General features: G+C 40.6%; 1 protein-coding gene and 1 long non-coding RNA gene across 7 annotated transcripts in view; one reads left to right on the forward strand and one right to left on the reverse strand.

Annotated features, from left to right (window-relative positions):
- VCL (vinculin) overlaps positions 1 to 16,412 on the forward strand; it is a 115,233-nt gene that overhangs the window by 27,090 nt on the left and 71,731 nt on the right. For all 5 annotated transcript variants that reach the window (XR_014825691.1, XM_021072078.2, XM_005671073.4 and 2 more), the window contains 1 exon segment: positions 11,207 to 11,277. Coding sequence is in view for 4 of the 5 variants with exons in the window: in XM_021072078.2 (XP_020927737.1) it covers positions 11,207 to 11,277 (71 nt within the window). In the remaining variant the exon portion in view is untranslated.
- Positions 6,291 to 12,606, reverse strand: LOC146396885 (uncharacterized). Of its 2 annotated transcripts, XR_014828164.1 has the most exons (3): positions 9,963 to 12,606; positions 7,923 to 9,633; positions 6,291 to 7,030 (listed from the first exon to the last, which is right to left on the reverse strand). It is a non-coding gene; the product is annotated as an uncharacterized LOC146396885 (long non-coding RNA). The 2 variants fall into 2 exon arrangements; XR_014828163.1 differs by lacking the exon at positions 6,291 to 7,030 and having other exon boundaries at positions 7,434 to 9,633.

Here is a 16,412-nt window from a genome sequence, read left to right on the forward strand (position 1 = left end):
TTAGTCCTTGTTTAAGGCTGGAAGGGGATGGGGAGGGTTGGGAATAGTGAAGGGGTGGCTGCCAATATAAGTTTCTTTTAGGGGTGATGAAAATATTCAAAAACTGATTATGGTTGGAGTTCACGTTGTGGCTCAGCAGTCAATGAACCCGACTAGCATCCATGAGGACGAGGGCCCAATCCTTGGCCTTGCTCAGTGGGTTAAGGATCCGGCATTGCTGTGAGCTGCAGTGTAGGTCGCAGACACGGCTGGGATCCCTTGTTGCTCTGGCTCTGGTGTAGGCTGGCGGCTACAGATCGGATTGGACTACTAGCTTGGGAACCTCCATATGCAGTGGGTGTGACCCTAAAAAAGATTAAAACAAAAGAAACTCATTAAAAACTGATTATGGTGATGGTTGTACAGCTCTGTGAATATACTAGAAACCATGACCTCTCTCTGGTAGTTGACATTGTTTTCCATTTTCTAGAAACTCTCTATTCCTTTGGCTTTCATGATGCAGTTCTGCCATTGCCCCCCACCCCAGACATCCCTTCTCAGCTCTTTTCAGCAGCTTGTTCTTCCAGCAGCTGCAGTTTATTCACCGCAGGCAAGTAAACCGCATTGAATAGTTGTGTTATCTCTATCCGAACATCCCACAGGTACTAAATAAATTTTCTCTCAGACCTGGCTTTCTTTCTACTTTTACATGTATTACCACGTCATTTGAGTCAGGAGTCTGGGTGTCATCCTAGATTTCTTTACCCTCCACGTGGAGTGCGTGTCACGTAGATGGATTTCTTATACCCGCTCTCATATCCATCCGCACTGCTGCTGCTTTAGTTCATCTCTAGTTTATCTTTCACTAAGACTCTAAGCTCCCTGAGGTTACTGGCCACGTGTATTTTCTTTACCACTATCTTTTTTTTTTTTTTTTTTTTTGTCCTTTGTTTTTTTAGGGCCGCAACAGAGGCATATGGAGATTCCCAGGCCAGGAATTGAAACTACCGCTGACAGCCTACACCACAGCCACAGCAACGCAGGATCCGAGCCGTGTCTGTGACCTACACCACAGCTCAGGGCAACGCAGGATCCTTAACCTGCTGAGTGAGGCCAGGGGTCGAACCCGCAACCTCATGGTTACTAGTTGGATTCGTTTTGGCTGTGCCACAATGGGAACTCCTCATCACTATCTTAATGCTTGGCACATGGTATGTTAATATTTGATTGAATAAATTAACTAACGAATGAAACTCTCATCCTAGTTTTCTTCCCTCTGGTCGGTCTATTTTTGCTGCTGAATTTTTCTTGTTGAAATGCAAACCTAGGAGTTCCCTATTTTGGCCCAAATCTGATTTGGAAACAAATCAGACTAGTATCCATGAGGATGTGGTTCTATCCCTGGCCTTGCTTAGTGGGTCCGGCATCAGGTGTTGCCTGTGAGCTGTGGCGCAGGTCGCAGAAGAGGCTTGGATCCTGCCTTGTAGTGGCTGTGGTGTAGGCTGGCAGCTGCAGCTCTGATGTGACCCCTAGCCTGGGAACTTCCACATGCCATGGATGCTGCCCTAAAAAAAAAAAAAAAAGCTAATAATGTCTTTTGCATAGAAGCATAAAATAATTTCCTGTTGCTTAGAGAATAAAGTATAAATACATGTACACAGGGATCCTCCTTGAGGTGGCATCGGCCAGCTGGGTCTGTGTTCCCTGAACTGGCCATCCTTTCACAACTGCTGCTCCACTGTTGGAAAGCTCTCTTTTCTTCCCCAAATCCCATTACTCCTGGAGAACTCTTCTCAGCCTTCTTAGAATTTCTTTTCCCCTGGGAAACCTCCCTCTCATCTCTGACACAGAGCTGAAACTTGGATGTAACTCTATTAGAGCATGCATTACCCTGTGTCACAGTGATTTGTTTAAGCATCTGTCTTGTCTGTGAAGGGCAAGGCTCCAGTCTCACTTATTTTTGTATTCCCATCACAGTGTTGTGCATAGTGCCTTCCACATAGGAAGTTCTCAGTAAGTGCTTGATTAAATGAATGAGCAAATTGGAAATCAGAATAGGTCAGAGTCCTAGTTTTGCTGGTATATATCACTTGGTTTTTTTTGAGAGTTAAGTTTTATTTGGGGCAAAATGAGGACTTAAGCCCGGGAGGCAGCATCTCAAGTAACCCTGAGAAAACCACTCCTATTTATGACTTTTTCGACACTTGGCTCTGGTGTGTCATCTATGAATGATACAAAAGATACTGGTGAGGGGGTGGCTAGATCACAAGTTCATCAACCACCACTGCAGAAAAAGTCAGAAATGTTGCTGATGTTGGCTCACATACATTACTGTTATCCTTGTATGACTTGCTTTATTGTTAAAATGGTGGCCATCCAGAGCACAAGTGTCATGTCCATGGTTGTGTCTACAGAAGAGTCCTGAGTTGAGAGAGAGGATGAAGTATTTGCAAATCAGAAGCCTGGTACTGGACAGAGCTGTCTATCAGGATGGCTATTCAGTGTAATAGATTGATCAGCCTAATACTTAGGCCATAAGAACCAAAGTAACAGGCAGATGGATGTACACTCCCTTGTCTGGTTTTAATCAGTTGGTCACAGTCAACTGACCCTGTAGCTTGGCTTGGCCCACTATAACTGTAAGTTAGGCTTACATTTTCATCCTTTGTATCTTCCTATTATCTAAATACGTTAACGGCTTCCATTGATTACCATCTCCCTGCCACCTTTTTAATGTAATGCTCTATGTTACCATTTATACTGTACAAACCAGTAACACAAGTCCTCCCAGCTGTGTTTTGGCTTCCTATTTTCTTATACTTAGTCTAGCTAAGGGAGACATCTACATTAACATATTTTTTAGTCTGGGTAGTGACTTGAACCAGCCAAGCTTTTTTTTTTTTTTTTTTTTTTTTCCTGGGAAGGAACCAAATCCCTCTACATTACTGAACCAAATTGAGTAGATTGGGATAAAAGGAGTAATAACAACAGCAGAAGACAAAAAGCCCTCTCACATGGAATTTTGAACTAAAGTCACACGTAGAACAAAAGATATTTAAATTAACTACCGAACAAAGTAGAACTCTTCAAAAGAAACAAGGCTTTCTGCCAAGCCCCCTAAAAATGTCCCCAGGCCAGTTACTCTTTCAGTACCATTATTTCAGTTTATACATCTAAGGATGCTTTCTTTCTTATCTCATTCTCTTCCCACCACCTAGCGGACACAAGTTGGCTCTTACTGCCTGTTTATTGAATTGAATGGAATTGGGCTTCAAGAGTTAGAAGGAATCCTCTGAAGAAGAAAATAAAGGAAATAATTTTAACAGTAAATAGAACAACCAATCTGAGTTTCAGCAACCGAATAAAGTTTGGAAGCAATAAAATGTATTTACTGTAAATTTTCATTACTTTGAAAGGGTTGTTGTTAAATGCTGACCTGGAAAACCTGCTCAGATTAAGCCTATAAGACTTAAATGCCATTCTTTTCTCTGTGTGGTTTTGGTTTTGTTTTAAACCCTTTAATGTATAGGCCTTTTTTTCCAGAGGGAAAGATTTATTTTAAAGTTAAAAAAATTCAGTTTCCGTCTTGGCTTAGCAGAAACAAATCTGACCAGGATCCATGCGGCCGCAGGTTCAATCCCTGGCCTCACTCAGTGGGTTAAGGATCTGGTGTTGCTTTGAGCTGTGGTGTAGATCAAAGATGTGGCTCGGATCCCATGTTGCTGTGGCTGTGGCGTAGGCCAGCGACTACAGCTCCAATTGGACCCCAGAGCCTGGGAACTTCCTTGGGATCCATTGTTGCCGCAAGCTTTGGCATAGGTTGCAGACACAGCTGAGAACCTGTGTTGCTGTGGCTATGGCATAGGCTGGCAGCTCTAATTCAGCCGCTAGCCTGGGAACTTCCATATTGCTGCAGCCGCCCCCCGCCCCCCCAAAAAAAGGAAGGAAAAAAGAAAGGTAAATTTGCTTTGCCAGAGAGCTAAAAGGGTGTTTGGCTAACCCATAGTAGACAAATAAGGGGACGTGTAAAGAGATCGTATAGTATAGAAGAAATATTTGTGTAAGTTTATTTGAGGTCCATTTTCTAACTAAGCTGGAACTCATCAAATTCCCATACATATGCTCTTAACATGTATGTAGCAAAAATATTTGGCTTAACTAGCCAAGAATTTTGATGACCTGGTACTATACAGGTTCCAGAAGCATTTGTCAAGATTATTACTGACCTGCTTATTTGCAAAGTTGTAGCATATACCTCTCCATACTAAGGTTGACCTCCAGGAATAACGTTTTTCTACAAGCCATGATGATTCCTGTTAGTTAACAAAGAGCTTTTTGTGAATCCCTTTCTTAATTGCTCTACTTTTTTTATTTGGAAAAGATGGCTGCTCTAGAAGCTTTTTCTGTTTTGATAGTATGGGGAGAGAGGAGGAAAGTGCATTTCCTATCATCTTCTGGTTGATGGCTTAAAAACCAGAAGTTTAGTCCCTAGTTCTGCTCCATAGGCTTTGTTAGCTGTTTACACATAGGAGATGCTTATCCGGTCCTGCATATCTTTAGAGACTGGCTTCTATGGAAGTCTTGATACTTCAGTGATAGAATGCTAAGTTGAAACGATCTAGAACAGAGGGTGACAGCTCTGAATACAAGGGCAGGTCAAGTTACATAATCCTCTCTGCCTTTACTTGGTATACAAAGCCCTTTCCAGGCTGACTCCAGCTTTCCTTTGTAGCCTCATTTCCTTTGCTGAAGCCACACGGGCCTGTTTTTCTTGTCTAGTCAACCGTGTGCTCAAACACTTTTGAGCCTTGACCTGTGCTCTTCCCGGTGCCTGGGCCGTCTGATCCCTCTCATCTCCACCTGGCAACTTCTGACTTTCCAGGCCCAGCTCTTTTCTGTGAAGACGCCATGTAGCAGAGTCTAAAATCAAGGTTAACTGAGCAGCTCTGTGAAAAGTGAATCAGAGGAAGGAAGTCTGGAGGCAGGAAGACCAGTTTTAGGGGACAGTGAAAGTTCTACAGACCAGTGCTGTCCAGTGTGGTAGCCACTAGCTACACATGGAAATTTTTTAAAAATGTCTGATTTCTTCTTTCGCTTTCTTTCTTTCTTTTTTTTTTTTGTCTTTTTGCTATTTCTTGGGCCGCTCCCGCAGCATATGGAGGTTCCCAGGCTAGGGGTCTAATCGGAGCTGTAGCCGCCAGCCTATGCCAGAGCCACAGCAACGCGGGATCCGAGCCTCGTCTGCAACCTACACCACAGCTCACGGCAACGCCGGATTGTTAACCCACTGAGCAAGGGCAGGGACCGAACCCGCAACCTCATGGTTCCTAGTCGGATTCATTAACCACTGCGCCACGACAGGAACTCCTCTTCTTTTTCTTAAATAAATTTTATTAGAGTATAGGTGACTTACAATGTTATGTTAGTTTCAGGTGTACAGTAAAGTGAATCAGCTGTACATATACATATAGTTTTATACGTATGTATATGTATGTCCTTGTTACTGATCGGTTTTGTATGTAGTAGTGTGTGTATGCCAATCCCAGCTTCCCAGTCCATCCCTTCCCCCAGCATGTCTGACTTATTATTATTTTTTTCTCTCTAGGGCCGCAATTGCAGCATATGGAAGTTCCCAGGCTAGGGGTAAAATCGGAGCTGTAGCTGCCAGCCACAGCCACAGCAATGTGGAATCCAAGCCACATCTGCAACCTACATCACAGCTCATGCCAACGCCAGATCCTAACCCACTCAGCGAGGCCAGGGATTGAACCCGAATCCTCATGGGTCCTAATCAGCTTCATGACTGCTGAGCCATGACAGGAACTCCATGAATCAGCACTATTATTACTGTGCTCCAGGAATATAGTGTATTTACTTTGCTTTTTTTTTTTAATTAAAAAAAAGTGACCCAGTCGTACATTTATATACCTTCCTTTCTTTATTACCTTTCATCCATATGTGGAATTTAAATTCAAATTAAGTGAAAGAAGACAACATGAAAAGACTACATACTGTATGATTCTAACTATAGGACATTCTAGAAAAAGCAAAACTACGGAGACAGTAAAAGATCAGTGGTTTCCAGGGATTTGGGGTGGGGAGGGCTGAGTAGGCAGGGCACGGGATTTTTAAGGCAATGTTCTGTGTGATGCTGTAAGTGATGGGTACTTGTCATTCTACACATGTCTAAATCCATAGAAAGTACATGCCAAGAATGGAGTGCAATGTAAACTGTGAATTTGGGGGTGATTATGATGGGTCAGTGGTAGGTTCATCATTTGTAACCCATGCATTACTCTGGTGGGGATGTTGATAACTGGGGAGGCTATTGATACGGGGGCAGGGAGTGTACGGGAAATCTCTGTAGCTTCTCAATTTTGCTGTAAACCTAAAATGGCTGTTAACAAGTAGTCTTTATACAAAAGATTAAAATTAAATAAAAGTCATAACTCAGTTCCTCAGTTTCACATGTTACATTTCAAGTACTTAACAGCCACATGTGGCTAATGGCTACTGTATCAGGTAGCACAAATTTAATAGAACATCTCCATCATAATAGAAAGTTCTGTTGGACAGCATTGCCAAAAATCAATCTCCCAAGTAAAAACTGGGCATTCGTTCTACTTATGTTTTACGTGTTATGCCTTAAAACAGGACCATTTGTTATACCTAACCTAACTATAGGCTGAATGTATTGAAGATCGGCATGATTATGATACTATCACTGCAATTATGAATACAGCTTAGAATAATAAATCAGATTTAGTGCCCATCACTTTAATACTTAAAAATAGCTTTAAAGTAAGTAGCCCTTGATTATGTTTTTATTGTCTTTTTCTCTTTCCTCATCTACCCCTACCTGTATAAAAGAGACTTAAAAGAAATAGAATTCATTCCTTAGTAATCACCTCTAGTGGGGTCAGAATTATTGCTTTTTGAAAAACTGTTTCAGTGGTTTTGCCTGGTATACTGATGTTGTTTCATCTTTTCATAATAAATCTTTGCCTTCTAGCATTGCTGCCTTTGAAGACACTTTATTTAATTGACCTACCTGTCATTTTTATGTTTCTTTCTCTCAGTCTACCCCCTCATACCCTGCTTCACCTATTCCAAGAGCAAGTCCCATTAGCTCTTCTTCCAAAAAAACTAATTGTCCATTTCCACTTTCACATCTTGTTTTAAGTCATCACCATCTCTCCCGTGGAGGACTACAGTAGCCTCCTAACTACTTCCTCTTGTCCTCTAAGATCACTTCTCCTTATAACAGACAAAATGATCTTTAAAAAAAATCAGGAGTTCCCGCTGTGGTGCGGTGGAAATAAATCCGACTAGGAACCATGAGGTTTCAGGTTCGATCTCTGGCCTCCCTCAGTGGGTTAAGGATCCTGTGTTGCCGTGAGCTGTGGTGTAGGTTGCAGATGTGGATCCAACCTGTCATTGCTGTGGCTGTGGTGTAGGCCGGCAGATGTAGCTCTGATTAGACCCCTAGCCTGGGGATCTCCATATGCCACAGATGTGGACCTAAAAAAAAATCAAAAAAAAAAAAAAAAAAAAATCAGATCATGTCAGTCTCTTAGCCCTCCTGCCTCCTATTGTAGTTAGAAAAGATTCCAAACACCTTTACCTGGCCTTCAAGCCTCTTTGTGATCTGACCCTTTGTCTTCTTACTCAGCTCATCACCATACTGTCCCCCGCACAGAGCTTTAGCCATTCTGGCCTCCTTAGGGTTCCTTGAGTGTACCCAGACTTCTCTGCCTTTGGGCCTTTTTCTTGCTTCTCCTCTGGATTGTTCTTTCCCATCTCTTGCATGAGTGCTTTTCACCTTCAGAATCTTAGCTCCAATGATAACTTTTTTTTTTTTTTTTCCTTTTCTAGAGCTGCTCCAGTGGCATATGGATATTTCCAGGCTAGGGGTCCAATAGGAGCTGTAGCTGCTGGCCTACACCAGAGCCACAGCAACGCTGGATCCTTAACCCACTGAGTGAGGCCAGGGATCGAACCCACAACCTCATGGTTCCTTGTCAGATTCGTTAACCACTGAGCCACGACGGGAACTCCCAATGATAACTTCTTTGTCCACTCTTTTTAAAGTAGGCTCTTTCTACTCCTGCCTCATACGCTTTTAGTATCATCCTTACTATTCTCTGGAATGATTTCGTTTATTTTTTTACTTGTGTATTGTCTACTCCCACTATAACTTCAATGAGGGGAGGAAACATTTTCACTCCCGCTCTGTCCCTGGTACCTAGAGTAGAGCGGTGACTGGTGCATGTAGTTGTACTCAGTAAATGTTTAATAATGCTGAATAACTGAATATGGAATACTTGGAAAGTAGGAGATAGAGGAAGAACTCAGCCCCACCACCACCCCACTTACTCATTCACTAACGCAAGATCTCTCTCCCTCTCTCTCTCTCTGCCTCTGTATTTCTCTGGCTTTTTCTATATATGTACACATGTGCATAAAATAAAAGGAAGTGCCTTTTTTCTAAGTGTGAACCTCCTTCTAGGCCCTTTATGCTTAGTATGAACTAGTGACTTTGTTGTTGAACTTCATCTTTTCCTTTATGAAGTCATGGTCCACAGCTTTTTGAATGGCTGATTTTTGTTGGAAACTATGGTGAACAATACATCTGGAAATATTCTGTCATGTTTTGATCTGAGAAACTCTAGAGAACCAGCTGCTGATTTGAAAGGCTTTTATTATGATACAGACAGTCTATTGTCTACGAAAACACTGACTATTACACAGTGGTATATGTGTCTTGCTTTTTTCTGAGCTATTAACTTGAGAGAAAAAACTTGTATTCATTAACTCATGCCTGACTGGTATTCCCTGAGAATAGTTTATTGTGTTTTTTGCTTTAGCTGATTTAGTATGCATTTAGGGATTTTTTTTAAACCCATTTTTTTCCTTCTTTAAACTCAATAAAAATTAAATGGTTGAATAATAGGATTGAGATAATTTTCCATACTGGGTTTTAAAAATTTCATAGATTTCTGCATTGCAATGTTTATATTTATGATTTAATACTCCTTGATAGCTTTATATTGATAAAGTGTGAATTTCACTATTCTGTCTATTAAAGTACTTCTTCTAGAGTGCTTTGCAATATATGATGTGGTTAAAGAAAAATTGACATTCAAGTACTACATAGAACTGATTTTGAAGAAAGTGAGTATGTATATCATTTGTGGTATGATAAGTACATGTTCCCATATACACAGTCTGGTCAGTGTGACAATATTTTTACATATTTTAAAATTTTTGAAGTTTTTGGGAAGACATATAAAATGACAGCTAGTTACTATAATTATTAGGTAGGAAATAATTGCACCTAAATAACCCACAGTAACACTTTTTTTTTTGGCCACACCTGCTGTGTATGGAAGTTCCTAGACCAGAGACTGAATCTGAGCTGCAGCTGTGACCTATGCCATAGCTGTGGCAATGCCAGGTCCTTAACCTGGCGTGGGAAATTAAACCTATAACTCCGTTGCAACCCAAGCCACTGCAGTTGGATTTTTTTCTTTTCCCCTTTTCTAGGGCCGCTCCTGCAGCATATGGAGGTTCCCAGGCAGGGGTCGAATTGGAGCTGTAGCCACCGCCTACACCATAGCCACAGCAACTCGGGATCCGAGCTGTGTCTGTGAGCTACACCACAGCTCACGGCAACGCCAGATCCTTAACCCACTGAGCAAGGCCAGGGATTGAAACTGCAACCTCATGGTTCTTAGTCAGATTCGTTAACCACTGCGCTACAACGGGAACTCCTGCAGTTGGATTCTTAACCCACTGCACCACAGCGGGAACTCTCCCAGAACACAATTTTGTCTTTTTTTTTTTTTTTGTTGTTGTTGTTGCTATTTCTTGGGCCGCTCCCGTGGCATATGGAGGTTCCCAGGCTAGGGGTTGAATCGGAGCTGTAGCCACCTGCCTATGCCAGAGCCACAGCACCGCGGGATCCGAGCCTCGTCTGCAACCTACACCACAGCTCACGGCAACGCCTGATCATTAACCCACTGAGCAAGGGCAGGGACCGAACCCGCAACCTCATGGTTCCTAGTCGGATTCGTTAACCACTGCGCCACGACGGGAACTCCTAGATAAGGAGTTTTTAAATGTGTCTTAACACAGGCTAGCCAATGATTTTCCAAAGAAAATGTATCAGTTTACATTGCCACCAGCAAGGTGTAAAACTATTTGTTCCATTGTAGCATTTAGCATTTTCTTTCTTTCTTTCTTTTTTTTTTTTTTTTTCCCATTTTCGGCTACACCTGTGGCATATGGAAGTTCCTGGGTCAGGGATCAAATCAGAGCTGCATCTGTGACCCATGCCACAGCTGCAGCAACACATCCTTAACCCTCTGTGCCAGGCCAGGGATCGAATCCATGCCTCCACAGAGACAAGCTGGGTTTAACCCACTGTGCCACAGCAGGAACTCCATATATTATTTCATTTTAAGTTGTCCTACAATTAGGGAGAACATCATGTTGATTGCTAGTTATTGTTTTCATATATTTGTAGTTTCTAGTTTCAGTTACAATTGTTTCACAAATTTTCTCAGTTTCAATAACATCAGTTTACTTCTGAGTAGACGTTTTGAGCTACCTAACTGGATTCAGGTATTTCATATAATCTACAGATACAGCAGTTTGTCATTAAACATAAATATAGGAGTTTCTTCTGTTGTGGCTCAGTGGGTTAAGAACCTGACATAGCGTCTGTGAGGATGCAGATTCAGTCCCTGGCTTCACTGGTGTTGCTGCAAGTTGTGGCATAGGTCGCAGATATGGCTCGGATCTTGTGTTGCTGTGGCTGTGGTGTAGGTCTACTTGTGATTTGAGCCCTAGCCTGGAAACTTCCGTATGCTGTAGATGTGGCCATTTAAAAACAAACAAACAAATAAACAGAAAAAAACTGTAAACACACATGTATATATTCTCAGTGTTGGATTTCTTTTGTTTTCTCACTGCTCAATGATTCCTTCAAATTACTCTTGAGAAGTTTCTTGTATTATGTTTGTAGTCGATATTGTTATCCAACTGTATTATGGAAGCATTTATGGGAGCAGTCTTGATAATTTCGAAACATCCAGAAATTATCGTTGAATCTAGAAACTTCAGTGATATATTATATGTAATGTTTACATTTCAAATATATTTAAGCAATAGTTTTAAAAGTCTGAGAATTTATATTTAAATTGTGAATTGTTTTTCCATGTAGGTTGGAAAAGAGACTGTTCAAACCACTGAGGATCAGATTTTGAAGAGAGATATGCCACCAGCATTTATTAAGTAAGTAATTAAAACATTTTTCTAATGCTAAACAGAATAATTCTCTTGTTAGGAAAGAAAAGTACTGATTGTAGGAGCGATTTTTTTTTTTTAAATAAAAAGCTCTGTTTACAGATAAAATTTCAGTTTTCATCTTTCTATATTCAGGTTTACTATTGTTGATTTTATTCATTGGTGTTAGGCATTTCTGACATAATTTTTAGTCAGACTATGACTTCTAAATTTTGTTATTTAGAATGGAAAGAATTCAGAAACATATCACTTAATACTCCTACAAGTAATTTCTAGATATTTTGGCCTATCCTATGTAAAGCAAGCAAAGATACTGACTTTTGATTAAAGCTTCTCATGTTTGTGATTACACTGTCTTTGGTTAATGACTTTGTTCTTTATGGCAGTCAAGTCCTAAGTAAAAGTAAAGGCTGATGCATAAGGAAAAAAAAAAGTAGAACCTCTACAAGTCAATAGAATAAGTTTATTCAGTTTTTTAAAAAAAGGCAAAGGATTTGAATAGGCACTTTAGAAGAGAGGAAATCCAAATGGCCAATAAACCTATGAGCAGGTGCTCTATCTCCTTAGTCATCAGAGAAGTACAAATTGTTCTATTATAAGCTCCTAAATTAAGAAGTCCAGTAATGTCAGTTGCTGATGAGGATGTGGAGCAACTGGAACTGCCATACACTGCTGTTGGGAATGTAGCTTGGTACAGCACTTTGGGAAACAGTTTGGCATTAGCAAAGCGGAAGATAGGCAATTTCACCACCTCCCCTCTATGTTCCCTGGAGAAACTTATGCCCATGTACACTAGGATCCATATTAAAAAATGCTGATATCCACAAATAAACCTATCTACAGAACAGAAACAGAGACATGGAGAACAGACTTGTGGTTGCCAAAGTGGAGGGGGTGGGAGTGGGATGGACTGGGAGTTTAGGGTGAGTAGATACAGCCTATTACATTTAGAATGAATAAGCAACAAGGTCCTACTATATATAGCCCAGGGAACTATATCTAGTCTCTTATGATAGACTGTGATGGAAGATAATATAAGAAAAAGGATGGGTCACTTTGCTGTACAGCAGAAATTGACACAATATTGTAAATCAACTATATTTAATTAAAAATAAAAAAATAAAATGTACTCACTTAAAAAAAAAAAAACCCAAACCAAAAATACCGATATTGGCATTGTTCGCAATGATACCAGTGGTCTTTCTACAGTAGGAGGGATAAAAACAATCATGGTATACTCATAAATTGGAATATTAATTAGTAATAAAAAGGAATGAGAACTTTTCATTTAAAAATGATTAATTTTATGGATTAAAAGAATTAATGAATCTTGAAAGTAAGAAAGTGAATGATGGAGCCATAGATAGGTAGGTAGCTTCCATTTATTTAAAGTTCAAAACATGTAATAATAAACTATGCTGTTTAGGGATGCTTATATATAAGAAAAAGATAAAATGAATAAAGAAAAAATGAACACAAAAGTCTGGATAGTGGTGTTTTTGGAAGGAAGGAAAAGGGCTATATCCAGGGAGAGGTATGGAGGAGCTCCTAATGTTGTGTTTCTTTCTTTCTATTTTTTTTGTCTTTTGTCTTTTTAGGGCTGCATCCTTGGCATATGGAGGTTCCCAGGCAAGGGGTTGAATCAGAGCTATAGCTGCTGGCCTACACAACAGCCACAGCAACGTGGGATCTGAGCTGTGTCTGTAGCCTATACCACAGCTCACGGCAATGCCAGATCCTTAACCCACTGAGCAAGGCCAGGGATCGAACCTGAATCCTCATGGACACTAGTCAGGTTTATTAACCACTGAGCCATGACGGGAACTTTGTAATGTTCTATTTCTTTATTTAACTGTTGAGGTACATGAGTGGTTGTTTTATAATTATTCATTATATTATACATATGTTTTTTGCAATTTTCTGTATGTATGTTATATATCACGATTTAAAATAAAGTGAGAAGTGTTCCTTTATTTTTATCCTCCTTCTGTTCTATTATTTTCATTGAGCAGATGCAAAATTTCACCCATAATGATGTCTTCTTATTTCTAACTTACTTGAGTGGGTGCTTCTACAGAAGTATGTTTCTGTTAATTCTGCAAAATGTTCATGTGTCAGGAAGTAAGGTACCAGAAGCATCTGGTTTTGTAGAGTCTGTTTTATGGCAGTATCTTTTTTTTGTTTGTTTTGTTTTTTTTTTTTTTTGTCTTTTTGTCTTTTGTTGTTGTTGCTATTTCTTGGGCCGCTCCCACGGCATATGGAGGTTCCCAGGCTAGGGGTTGAATTGGAGCTGTAGCCACCGGCCTACGCCAGAGCCACAGCAACACTGGATCCAAGCCGCGCCTGCAACCTACACCACAGCTCACAGCAACGCCGGATCGTTAACCCACTGAGCAAGGGCAGGGATCGAACCCGCAACCTCATGGTTCCTAGTCGGATTCGTTAACCACTGTGCCACGACGGGAACTCCGGCAGTAGCTTTTTAAACTGCCTTTCATGGACTTGGTGGCCTCTGGTGTTTCTTCCAGCTCTAACTAGTATGTAGCCACTTTGTTTATGTGCCATTTCATCAGCATGGTAATATTAAGAGTCCCATGCTGTCAGTTAAACATGTTATAATTAAACTTGCATTTATTGTACATTATTAACACAGCTCTAACTTGTACCCATTTGCCCCTCACTCCCCTGGGTGGCTCAGAGCACAATGAGATAGAGTTGAGGGACTTTCACCATCAGGGGGAAGCTGGACTAGATGACCCCATAAAAAGTTCCTTTCAACCCTTCACATTCAAGTCTCTGAATATCATTTGATTGGTAAGTGAATTTCTTCAGGAAACTTTTTTCTGCTTGTTCCCAGAGATATACTCTTGAAGTAGGCTCTGTGCTCTCTCACAGGCTTCCTTGGGGCTTAGAAAAATTAAGGAGTGCCCTAGTTGTGATAATATTTTCAAAAAGGTGGGTAATTTTAAAGCAAAACAAAACACTTCATCGATCACCTTTGGTGATAACCTGGACAGCAATCTCTTCCTCTGGTAATGGGAAATTTAAATAAAATAATTAAGCATGTATCCTATCTTTCTAGAGGTCCCTCAAAAAATTAAAAACTGGAGTTACCACATGATCCAGCAATTCTACTTCTGGGTATTTATCTTAAACAATATCAATTTATTTTGAAAAAAATACCTGCAGCCTGTGTTCCTTGCAACAGTATTTATAATAGCCAAGACATGGAAACAACCTAAGTGTCCATCAGTGGGTGAACTGAAGAAGATGTGAGATATATATATGTGTGTGTGTGCGCGCGCGTGTACATGTGTGTGTGGTGTATAATCTATTATTCAGCCATAGAAAAGAAGGAAATCCTGCCATTTGTGACCACATGGATGGATCTTGAGGACATTATGCTAAGTGAAATAAGTCAGAGAAAGACAAATACTGTATGATTTATATCTGGAGAATTAAACTGAATTCTTAGAGACAGAGAAAAGATTGGTGGTTGCCAAAGGCAGGGAGGTGGGAGGGATGTGCAGAATGGGGGAAGAGGGTCAAAAAGTACAAACTTACAGTTGAAAATAAAAATGTTTTTATAATATTTTTATAAATACAGCATCAGTGACTATAGTTAACAGTACTGTATTGTATATTTGAAAGTTGCTAAGAGAGAAAATCTTAAAAATTCTCATCACGGAGTTCCCGTGGTGGCGCAGTGGTTAACGAATCCGACTAGGAACCATGAGGTTGTGGGTTCGGTCCCTGCCCTTGCTCAGTGGGTTAACGATCCGGCGTTGCCGTGAGCTGTGGTATAGGTTGCAGATGCGGCCCAGATCCCAAGTTGCTGTGGCTCTGGTGTAGGCCAGTGGCTGCAGCTCCGATTCGACCCCTAGCCTGGGAACCTCCATATGCCGCAGGAGCGGCCCAAGAAATAGCTAAAAAGACAAAAAAAAAAAAAAAAAAAAAATTCTCATCACAAGGAAGAATTGTATCTATCCTCCCTCTCCTGTGTAGACTTTATTTCACAGCCATAGTTGATGAGGGGAACAATAAATGTGGAATAAATGACAGAATCAGAAAGTCATCATTGCACAACTTTTAATATAACCCTTGATTTAGGTAAGGGTCATCAATGGATGAAATCATTCAGAGGTTTTAACCTTTATCTTACTAAGGGGGAAAACCCCTAGTCTCCTTGAGGAGTCAGGGAAATATATTGCGTTTTTACCAACGGAAATATTTACTATGCAGTGTTTAAAAAAGTAGATAATTTAATATGCCACACTCTGAAATGTTACCTGAAAATTGCCTACAGTATAAAAGCAATATGGCTGTGATTGTCAGACAAACTTGGGGGACAAATAAATATTCTGTAGTTTAAAACATGAGGGCTCTTTATGCTGTAGAATGCAAAATAAAGCAAAAAATAACTTTAGTGGATGCCTTGACTATGATGGGGAGGGGACAGAGAGGGAACCAGATGGAAGCAATTAATGACATCCTTGGAACTGTTGACTAGGACATTCTTTTGGGCTGTTTGGTTGATGTTTGGAAGTTTCCAGGGCATGATAGACTGAAGCTTCCTTCCTCTGTCTTCACTTTCACAAGGCTTTCTAAATAGTGTCTGCTTTGGCAACACTAAAGTTAAGTTTAAAAATTTATTCTTAGATCAATCTGTTAGAATATCAGGGCAGAGAAAACAGAAGACTCTTGGTCTATAGATAGATTTATACCTAAGCAATCTGATGTAGATTTATAGTTAAGAGAGTTTTCAGGGAGAGTTTTCAGAATTTTTGACATTTTCAGGATTTTGGTGGTCTCAAAATCAAATCATAGTCTTGCGTTCCTGTCGTGGCACAGCAAAAACAAATCCAACTAGGAACCATGAGGTTGCAGGTTTGATCCCTAGCCTCGCTCAGTGGGTTAAGGATCCAGTGTTGCCGTGAGCTATGGTGTAGGTGGCAGATGCGGCTTGGATCACACGTTACTGTGGCTGTGGCATTGGCCGGTAGCTGTAGCTTCGATTTAACCCCTAGCCTGGGAACCTCCACATGCCATGGGTGTGGCCCTAAAAAGCAAAAAAAAAAAAAAAAAAAAATCAAATCATACTCTATCCGTGTGACTGGCAATTA

This window comes from Sus scrofa, chromosome 14, assembly GCF_054392235.1.
Source record: "Sus scrofa isolate SSC_HxYL_T2T_F1_AM1 chromosome 14, Sscrofa_HxYL_maternal_Yorkshire_Landrace_v2.0, whole genome shotgun sequence".
NCBI lineage: Eukaryota > Metazoa > Chordata > Mammalia > Artiodactyla > Suidae > Sus > Sus scrofa.